Raw genomic sequence first — 11,417 nt, forward strand, 5'->3', positions numbered from 1 at the left:
AATACTCTTTTGTTTATTTACTTTACTCGCCTTTTTTCACTCTTTTAAATGATGGTTTTGTTATGTCCGTTTATTTATATTGTGTGATTCCTTATTACGATTTATGTTAGCTAACCCCAAATCAATTTGAGACTAAGACTTTCTTGTTATATTGCAAGATTAAAGATCTGTTAAATTTAACTTAATAAATTTAACTTATTGATATTTACTGAAGAAACTAGATTTAGAACGGAGCAAGGTAAATCAAAAGCTTGTGGTAAATAAAAATTTTGACTTTTTACCTTTTTTTTTTCCTTTCTTTTTTCTAATAGAGAAAGAGAGGGAGTGAGGAAGTGCAATTAATTCAAAGTAGTGTGCTATACCTCTTTTGCTTCCAAGATTGCACCACCAATAAATTTAAAGGAAAAGAATAAGACGCAAAATTGATTGATAATATAATATGCAATTACGCATATGATTCTGATACAATATTATCAATTATGCATATGTGATCAAGAAGGGCTATCTTGAATCGATACATTTCATACGAACAGAGACCCTTTGAATCAGATACTGTAATTGCAGAATCTATTCTCTACTCCATATCGTCCATAACTGATTAACAAAAAAAGTTTTTTTACAAAAAAAAAAAATAAAAAAAAAAATAAAAAAAAAAGAATAGAGCCACTGCACCCTGAGTCACCCTAAACCCCAAAATTTCTCTGCCAACTAAAAATTATTAATCGGTCTGACTGCCTGACTGGTCACCATTGGTTGTGGAAGTACTTAAGATGATGAGTTTGTTCCAAATATTGAAAACCATATCTTCATTTAGTCAGGAAACAGTCCATCTTCACATCTGTTACATCAAGCTGGAGAATCTCTGCTCTACAACCCAGAATCGAACCAAGGCTACAGCAGAAGAGTAAAACACATTGTAACACAAATCTGAGGCATTGAAACAAAGGTCTAACTCAAGTGAAAGAAAATGACTGTCGGTCTGTCAGGTTATCCAGTTTGGGAGTAAATAATACTCCATTGTATCACAATATAAAAGAAAGTAAAGAACAATTTGCTTCATTGTGTATAATCGATCCTATTCTTAGATGGCTTTGATCAGCCTTCAAGAAATTATATGATGGCCCAAGATCACAGTTTTCTTTTTTCCCAATTGATAATAACTTAATAATAACACACACATAGAAACTTGTTTCTCCGACAAGGTTGTTATTATACGTCTTCTCTTCTTTACTGGCCCAATGCCAACATGCCACTTTAGTCTAAATCCAGGATCATTTCTGTGTCTCTCCCCCAGTTCATATCTTCCATCACCTTTTTTCCCAATTACTGACCACCCCATCCCCCCCCCCCCCTCTCTCTCTCTCTCTCTGTCCTCATCTAGTGTGTGTGTGTGTTGTAGATTCCTAGACCAAGTTAGTAAATTTGGGTGCAGGAAAAAAGGTGGATAAAGTAAGAGGAGAACTAAAATGATTGAAGGTGTAAGAGAAAGGTGAATAAAGTTATAGAGAGGAGAAAGGTGGATGAAGCAGATTAAAAAGTAAAGAAACCAAAATTGGCATAAGTGGGTTACAAAAAATGAGAAGAGGACGAACAAAAATATGGAGAGAGTATCTAGCATGGTATTAGGATTTCCCCTTATCTCGGCTCTACCAAGCAAAAAATTATTTTTAAACAGGACTGAAAAGGAATCCGACAGTTCACATATTCATCCAAACAAAGACAAGAAAACTATACATAGAATAAATAAGTTAAAAAAATGGGAAGACAATTATCAGCATACCTTGGATAAGTGCGCCCAAGATCTCCATGGACAAATTCCTTGATGTATGTTCCAGCCTGCAATTAAGACTTTGTATTACTGTTTTCCAAATAATAGTTCAGAAGGCTGATAACCTTTTACTTGGACAGCAATTTTCAGACATATTTGTTTACACTTGCACCATACCCTAGTTGAAGTGTGCAAAAGTGATCCACCATTCTTAAAAAATAATAAAAAAATAAAATAAAATAAAAAATTAAAAGTAAAGGATTTACCCTTTATGACTCCCAGATCAAAGAATCAAAAAATTGATAGTTCAAATAGGTCAATGAATAGCCATGGGAAGTACCTGTGTGCAGAGATGGAGGAGGAAATACTGGGTACTTCCGGACATCTTCTCAATATTTATCCTGTTATTAAAAAAGATTAATATGAAAAGAGGAGAAGATATTCAGGATGAGAAAAAACACCACGAAACCAAGTTGAGTCAGGAGTTTTACGAATGAATTATCTTTTCACGTTCTAGAGGACTTCGACGATGGAGTACCCTCACTGGGGTTCTCTGTGATAATTTCTACTCAATAAGAAAACGGAGAAATTATAATTAGTTGCACAGTTACCACCAAAGACCAGTGACAATGTTCAGGCAAATTAAGAATGAATATAGCAATAACTAACTCCCAAAATAATGACCAACATATAATAGGCATTTTCATCCATGATACCCATAAAAAAGTAAGCCACTTATATATATTTCAGTACAAAAAGCAGGATGAAAATACACTCTCTGTATCATAGATCAGTTATATGCATACGCAACAAGTCCCATATGAGGCAACCTCCTATGCTTGCGTGCCTATGCCTTACTAATGATTGTGTTTGTGGTGCAGGTTAGCGTCATTGCGTGTTGTTTCCTCTATTTATTAGCTTGTTGCGCACATGGGGAAGGCAGGGATTTAAGCGCTGCATGGGCAATCAGTGGGCGTCCTGTGATATGTGGGGTTTCAGAGCCTTCTCAACATCGTTCAAATAGGGAGGTTCCATTCACCATCAAGGAGACCATCAAGGAGGTCCACCATTCTCAACTGTGGTGCAAGGGATTCGCCACGACCTGGCATGGGTATAAAAGGCTGTCAGAGTTGGGAGTGCTTGGCGGCGTGGATGGTGCGTCAGCCATAGGGGTAGGTGAGCGAGCTTAATAGGGAGGGTTATGTTCATAAATAATACATGGACAGAACCAATTCAAGGGGGACATGTTGAGCGATCAGGGAAAGGACGATGTGTAGAAACACGAACAAGCGGCAACAAGTAGGGTTTTGAAGAGGAGTCACGTTGTGGTGCTAAGGGGACCCAAATGTGCTAGCATTTGGCTAAATCATTGGGCAAGCGTGTTGGATACATGTCACTTGTGTTTACGAGAGCGGCCAAGTGACGTGTTGTACGTTGGAAAGCAACGTGGAGCTAACCTCAAAGCGCCACAACGAGGGCGTTTGTGGCTTAGGTGGGGGAGCTTGTCACGTGCTGATAGTTTCCCCGATGCCCGTCACTGGCGTCACAGCAAGTCCCATATGAGGCAATCTCATACCTAACTGATGCATGTGTTTTTGGTACAGGTTAGTGCCATTGCATGTTGTTTCCTTTATTTATTAGCTTGTTGTGCATATGGGGAAGTCTAGGATCTAGCAACGGAAATGGGGGTATTTGCATTTGTCTCGTGACAAGGCGCTTGCTCATAAAGTTTATAATAGATGAGTTATGGCCATTCAAATGTGTGGAAACATATACATAGCATTCTATCTAAGTGGAAGAAAACTATGACAGGTAAACCTCCAATCATTATCCAAAAGCGTACTTTTCAGGCAGCTACTTTTCCAAAACAATTTTCCTGGATAATAGTGTGGATGATGGATTTAGAAGGAAGTGGAGGAAATGAGGGATAGTTGATCTATTTTCCAGTGTATGAATATGGGGTGAGGAAGTGAGAGGAATTGAATTTGAAAGATTCATTTTCCATAGCCTTTTAATAAACCAAAATCCTTATACTATTGGATGGGAAGGATAATGCAAGCCCACTCATTCCTTCCCCTCACCTCCATTATTGCGAACCAAAGACATTGTAATTGATTTTCCAATGAATTAGTAGCTCACTTATACATAATTGTGAAACAACTGTAAATGATGTAACATGCTGTATAACAACCAACTATGTCAAAAAAAAAAAAAAATTAAACTAAGAAAAGTGAGGTGATATAATATTCAACAGAAACTCACCAAATCTTTAAGTAAAGATAAAGTCACCAAGTCTTTATCCTCAAGTTGACGAGAAATCCACACTAGGGCTGTATATTGCTTCTGCATAAAAGAAATAGTATCGAAACATTTTTAAGGAGTCAAAGTAAAATAGGGAAATGAAAAAGATTATAGAAAGTGAGAAATAAAGCACAGAAAACTCGGGTACGTGGGTGGGAGTCCCAACTTTAGGGAAAAAATAGAGACAAAACTTGCCAAAGATGTACTTAATATGTTGCAATAAATAGGGACATCCCAAAGAGGAATAGATTGCAATTTACTCCCTACATCTCTACATGTTCCTACTTTGACCTTTTTTGTAAGATATTATCCATCAAAATGGGAAAAACAAAAAGAGATGGAGGGAGTATAAGGGACGGAAGGAGTAACAAAAAACTTATATTTAAATATATATAATTGGTTTAACTGAGGATAACCTGCTTCTCTGCTTCACCTTCACGCATTAGGGTCCAAACTTGTTCATCAACAACTTTAAGGTTTTTTACCTTCACCTAAGTAACAAATGAGATATACTCAAAGGTCTCAAACAGAACCGAAAGAAGTCTATACCCCAAAATGATATAGAGGAAATGAAAGCATTACAAGAAGCTTGGTCCTCTCTTACCAATTTTCCTTCCAAACTATTAATTTTCATTTCCATCTCTTTCAGTGACAATTCTGATGGCAAAATTCGGGGATTTTGAATTTCAAGTAAGAAAGGACGTCCAGAGCCCAACATTCGAACCTGAAATTTGCAAGAGTAAATAAAAATAATAATTCATAAAGTTACATCAAACACAAGAACTCACATGCTCAGTACATCTATGTCTTCTCTGCCAGCAGCATGAAACTTGTAATTATCGCCCCTACACAACGGAAGAATGCTATTTCCCACAATCTCCTAGAAATTACAGAAAGGCTTTCATAGATCAGCTGTCAACTCTTCACAGGGAAAAAAAAAAAAAGTAAACATTTCGTATAGCAAAATAGCCATCCAGGTAGTACCTCAACGGATGCTTCTCCCATTCTTTCATCATCAATAATCCATCGTGACTGACTCACATGTCTAGAGTACTGCAATACAATGTATAAAGCATGAATCCCACACCAATCTAAGGAAGTCCAGGTATCTAAGCTGCTTCTTCTACATAACTATGAGCTCACAGATAGACTTTAAAACCAATATTACATGATAATATTATAACCAATGATTGGATGCCATAGCTTTCACGATTATATATTGGACACCATAATTTTATGTGCACATGAGGGCTGAAGCAAAAAGTAGGCATGACATATTCTGCTTAAGATAGGATCCAGTGAGAAAGGTGAGAAGCAATTAGATACATCAAGTATTTTAACCAAAAAAAAAAAAATTACATCACATATTATGGATAAATCACATAAACATGACAGATTCATCATATAAGTATTATAAAGTAATTACTGCAAATACATTGAGGCATTATTGAGACTACATCAAATAACCATTAAAAATACATCAAATACACAACTTAGGTACATCAAGATTGTGAAAAGATATTTCAACCAAACTGAACAATAAATAATAGAAAAGAGATGTCATATAAAGCTTGCTGCACTGTATGTAATCCAATACCTAGACTCAATGAATAAATGACTAGTTTAATTTAATGTGTGAAAGACCATTTAACAAAAATAATTAAAGAGCTTATCGGAAAATATCAAAGCTAGAGATTTGTCGTGACAATTATAATTAATGCCAAGAGAAATGAGATTCATTGATGTCGGAGGGAAAGGAGCTAAGGGATCCACAACCAATTTATCAGCAGTGGAAGTGTTATCATCAAGTTCATCACTGCTGTCGAGCTGATGGTGGTCATGAGAACTTTAAGTTGATGTAGGGAAGAAAAAACAGGAGAAAAAAAACACCAGAGGAGGTTAAGAGGATGGCCAAAGGAGTAAATGAGGAAAAAAAATATGGAGATGCTTTAAATCTTGACAGTAAGATCTAAGGCATATATATAAGGTTAGGATCCAATGAGAAGAAGGATAAATGTGCAAAAAAATCACTCACTATACATATATTTTCAACTGATGTACAGGTAACATTTGAAACATATACTGATATACACATCGAATTAAAATCGTTGCACATAAATATAATATCTCTCTCTCGCTCGCTCGCTCTTTCTCAAATCATATTCTTAACACCTAAAGATCGCATGCATAAAAGTAATGCGAATTATAAATTCGATTATAAATATTTGATGTGTGCTTTCAGTGCTACCTTCAACCTCTTGCTTGGAAATTAGAGACTCAAATATTGCTACTCTATTGTTAGTCCACAAACGCAGATTGAATCTCCATGAATGCTAGTTCGCAAATAACAAGGATATACATATTTACCTTGCTTTGGGTGGGGGGGAGGGGTAGGAGTAGGACAGAAATATTACGTTCAATTTGTTGTGGAATAATTTTACTGCACCTCTCACACTTATCCCTAGATATATTATCTTATTATTTATCTAGGGCTTGGTGTGTTTGCTTCAATCCATCACTTATTGTGTGACCTCATAGGATTCAAAAATTAGTAGTCTTTTTAGTTCACAAATCATAATTGTTCTGGTCTCTAGTAAGACATTGACCACCTAAAATACAGTATTAATTATCTCCTCAATGAACCTTGTTATATTTAGTAATTGCATTGAGGACATCCTATGAGGTCACACAATAAGTGACCTACCAAAGCAAACACACCATGGGCTTAGTGGATCAACAATAGAGGAGCAACGTTTGAGGCTCTAATCTCCAAGCAAGAGATTGAAGGTAGCATTGGAATCATGCATCAACGATTGTATTTCTAATTCATTCCATGTTTCATATAATTTATGCATGTGATCCGTTTAGGTGTTAAGAATATGATTTTAGAAATTCCATTAAACGCACCTAAAACCCTAAGCAAGAAAAACAGCCTTGGTGGATTGCATAAAAAGTAATTCGTCAAGACAATAGCATTGAAATTATCATACTCACACCAAAATTAGGCTAATGAGTGTCATCTGCTATGCCTAATTGGGTAATCTTGTAGCCTTAATATTAATTGTAGAGACATATGGTAATAAGACCGACTAATCTCAAAATATCTAAATGATTACACAGATTATCTAGCCGGTGAAGAATCCAATAAATGTTGTTTTCATTTGTTTTGGTTTAGGCTGTATTTTTGAAGCCAACTTAAGCAAGGCATTATGTATATGAAGAAATAAAACCAAAGAAACCAAAATAAAAAGATATCAGATGCTAAATTTTTAATGATACCAAAGTAAACATATTGAGAACATGCAAATTAGTATATTATACCTTTAAGTATCTACCTCCAATATAGATAGGTGAACTGGAACAAAGAACCTCCAAGCTGCAAGCTGATATCTAAGGTTTAAAAAAACAAGTTATTTTCCTAAATTCTGAACATAAACTAGGCCATTGAAATAATTGTCTATGATACACATACACCAGATCTAACAAGAGACAGGTACACCCACGCACAAGTTTTCAAAGTCTCATGCACCTTCTAAAACAGTCATAATTTCTCCTTCTATAAAAAATTGGGTATGAGTTTACCTATCTCTAGGAACAACCACAGACTGGAAACCCAGGTATACAAAAGAAATTGTAAGCATAACAGCTCAGACAGTAAGACAATGTTAAACTTAAAGGTAATGCATGATGTCAACTTCAGATTTTAGAAAAGCATAGTTTTCAGTTGTAAGTCCAATAAAAGCTGGCAGCAATTTTGTAATAATGCTTTTCCTTCTGAATCTGCTACATTGATTGGAGACTGGATACAAGAACTCTAACATCTTTTAGAGACAACAAAGTAATTCAATGTGTTATGCCTTAAGTGAGACATATGCTACAACAAGTAGGAAAGTAACATAAAACAAGTCCATTCTGGAAGAGACTGGATACAAGAACTCTAACATCTTTTTTATTGAATACCAAGCAACATACACATATATCATCAAGTGTGAATACGAAAGAAAAAAACTCACCTTCTCTGATGGTCTGAAGGGTTTTGCTTCTAGCAAATTTTTTAAAGATTGCTTCAAATCGAAATCATTCTCAGTAGTTTCAGACCTTCCTGTTCCAACAAATAGACTATTTCAATAGTGAAGGCACAAATGATCACCGAGTATTCCATGAAAACAATAGCAATGATAATAAACATTTAAGTTATATGCAGCAAATTATGCCATTCAGCAAATTTTAATGTGATCTTCAGTGTTCGATCTTCAAAGGCCTAGGCAAATAACAACAACAACAACAACACACGCGCGCGCACACACACACACACACACACACACACACACACACACACACACACACACAAAAAAAAAAAAAAAAAAAAAAAAAAAAAAAAAAAAAAAACTCTCCAAGCTTCATTCTCACCTTGAAAGCTCAAAAGGTAACCACTTTTAGAGACAACAACAAAATGCAAACAGATGTACAGATGAAATGAGTGGAAAAGGAACTTGCCTGTTTTCCGCTTCTTGCTGCCTTGGTTATTTACTTTTCCATTATAAGTCTTTATTGGCATTTCTGAAGATGTATAAGTCAACCGAACACGGAAAGAGCTTGAACCAGATTTGACACCCTGTGCAACCTCACAGCTTAAACATAGCAACCTTGGTAGAGAAATATACAGTGCTTCAAATTATACAAGTTCACCAAACAGAGCAGTCCTACTTACCAACAACGTTTCAAGAGGCTCTATTATAGGTAGCTTCAGGGAATCCTTGACTGAAATGGCTTCAGACTGGAGTGTTTCTTGAAACCATTCCTCAGAACTGTACTTCTGTTTCATAGATAGCCTACACATCAATAAAAACAATTAAATCACATAAAATCTGAAAGGTTTATGCATAAGATCATAAATGAAAGTGAAGAGCCAGTTTCATTTAAAAACCATATAATGATGAAATGTCAACTAGAGCCAGTTAGACCGATAACCTGACAGCATTTTCGTTCTCCACAATTATTGGTGGTATAGAGACTTCAAGAGAAAAGCTATCTGCTTGATGATCTTCCTTTTTCACCAGTTCATAGATTAATGCAGCAAAGTCATTGGCACAACCCCTGTTCACCAATGCTTGTTTCTCATCCACACAAATGTACTGCAGAATCCCAAAACAAACACTGCAAATACCATCCTCATTGGCAGACTCTTTCAACACAGGGTCATCGGAGCTAGGTTGATGTGCAACAACTTCCGACAATATAGTAGAGATTCGGGAATAGTGGGTGTAAATTGGTCCATATTTACCAAATAATCGAAGGATACACTGCGGACAGACCTGCAAATACCGCCATATATCACTAATTTATTATAGGCAAATACATGACATATTCAGATAAATAGGACATAGAAATTTGAAGGTCCAAAAATCATTAAAATTGGAAGAAAAAGCGCGCTTAAATAAAATCTTCTCCCCCTAAATACCAATGTGACAACAAAAAAGATGCCAATCTATCACTAACCCAGAATCACCTAGTTCGCGTTTAGTTAATAATGTACACGGGAACTCAATTTGCTGACACATATTTAGCCTAACACTACACCAGTCACTTCAATAGTGCAATACTCTTGTATAATGTAAACTAATGCCCAAACAAATTTCATCAAATTATAATTAAATAGAATATTTCTAAAATGAAATAATGTGAGAACATAAATCAATTGCAGTACACCAATCACTTCATTAATGCAATACAACATGTATAATATAAACTAATGTCCAAACAAATTTCATCAAATTGAAATTAAATAGATTAATTTCAAAATGAAACAACGTCAGAACTTAAAATTTTAAAATCAATTGCACAATGAAGTATTCTCTACAATCACTGTTTTCTATATTCTCCTCAAAAATTAAGTTTTTCACATCAAAAAATTGACATAATTAATTAATGATTAGTGAAAGTTAACAGTTAAAATAATACAGCTAAATCAATTCAAGGAATTCATATTAAAGAGAAGAAAAATTCGTACTCGGAGGGTTAGGAGATAATTCACTGCCGGCGGAGGTAGCGAGCGCAAGACGTCGTCGAGCAGGCGGAGCTCCTCGTCAGCGTTGTTGACCGCCATAGATGGAGAAGAGAAAAACGGAAGAGAGAGAAAATAAGTTGAATTGCAATGGCGGCAGGAAGTAGCACTCGAACCAGAGAAAACACCCGCCCAGTTGCCCACAGGAGAAAGTCGGCTGATTTTTTTTTTTAACTTTCGGTAGAGAGAGAATAATGTTCTTTTTTTTTTTTTTTTTTTTTTTCTTTTGATATGAATTTTTCAAAACTAGTTCGAGTAACATTTATCGTGGTCTATTCAGATGGTTCGGTAATCCTATCCACCATTACTCGAATACCAAGAAATCAATCCATTTAAACCTTTCAAATAAGAAAGTAAACACAAGACGAAACTCGACTAGTTCAAGCTTTAATCATTATGCTTTCATTAGTTGATCCACTCTTCAACTACCTGGCTAGACCAAAGCTTAAGAGACAAAAGTAACCACATGATCAACCAAGGTTAATAGGTTAATACATGATATGTACTTGAGAAACTTCACATACATGGTTCGTCATATCAAAGTCACATAGACTTACACACATAGCTCATAGTTCAACATATGCATCATCCACTCATCACGCACCTTGTGATAATGAAACCTGACTCTTGTCAAAGTTTCGGGGAAAGACACTAACAACTTGGTGGATAACACTTTACTAGCATGACAACCTTAATTATAAAGCTATCCCCGTTTAAAAAAAACCACATGATATAAAATCATCATTCAAGACATAAAAACTTAATTTCCATTCTTACCGGATGTGGAGTCCATAACATTTAGACTACTACAACCTTATTAGTCTTTGTCAAACCATACCTTTCACTTTTGCTCCCAAGCATGGAGAAAACCCGGTCACTTCTAGACCTTCAACAAGAAAAGTCAATGCTAGTCCTCTAGCAGTTATACACATTTCAAGTTTAAACGATAAGCTAAACTGACCACAAGAATTAATAACAATAATTCTAAATCCCTTTTTCAAACCTAAAAGAGAACCTAGCAAGCTTATCACATATTCCATGCTCAATAAATATTTTTCCAAGGGTAGGGAAACAATTCAACATGATACTATCAAAAGATAGAATAAATAATTAACATCCCTACACAACCAAGGAAAATAAGCAAAGTTCATAATCATACATGATTAAACAAAGCACACAAGTAGCAAAAACAAGGTACTTGCAATACATAAATCTAACAAATAGCCACAGATAGAAGAATCACTCATGGAAATCTTCCTCCTCAAAACCACTCACTAACTGAGA

General features: G+C 35.5%; 1 protein-coding gene across 2 annotated transcripts; it reads right to left on the bottom strand.

Annotated features, from left to right (window-relative positions):
• Positions 1-416: 416 nt before the first annotated feature.
• On the bottom strand, positions 417-10,344 carry LOC145590981 (uncharacterized). Of its 2 annotated transcripts, XM_081647367.1 has the most exons (15): positions 10,080-10,344; positions 9,041-9,384; positions 8,781-8,901; positions 8,567-8,684; positions 8,083-8,171; positions 7,391-7,459; positions 5,054-5,122; positions 4,869-4,949; positions 4,674-4,793; positions 4,486-4,560; positions 4,031-4,111; positions 2,260-2,333; positions 2,109-2,169; positions 1,781-1,836; positions 417-891 (listed from the first exon to the last, which is right to left on the bottom strand). In XM_081647367.1, exons 1-15 carry the CDS (start codon positions 10,173-10,175, stop codon positions 807-809), a joined length of 1,539 nt encoding a protein of 512 aa, XP_081503493.1. In that variant the 5' UTR covers positions 10,176-10,344; the 3' UTR covers positions 417-806. The 2 variants fall into 2 exon arrangements, 1 of the variants encoding a protein (XP_081503493.1); XR_014102221.1 differs by lacking the exon at positions 2,260-2,333 and having other exon boundaries at positions 814-891.
• Positions 10,345-11,417: the final 1,073 nt, after the last annotated feature.

Source organism: Chenopodium album, chromosome 18 (genome assembly GCF_948465745.1).
Source record: "Chenopodium album chromosome 18, dcCheAlbu1.1, whole genome shotgun sequence".
Classification (NCBI taxonomy): domain Eukaryota; kingdom Viridiplantae; phylum Streptophyta; class Magnoliopsida; order Caryophyllales; family Amaranthaceae; genus Chenopodium; species Chenopodium album.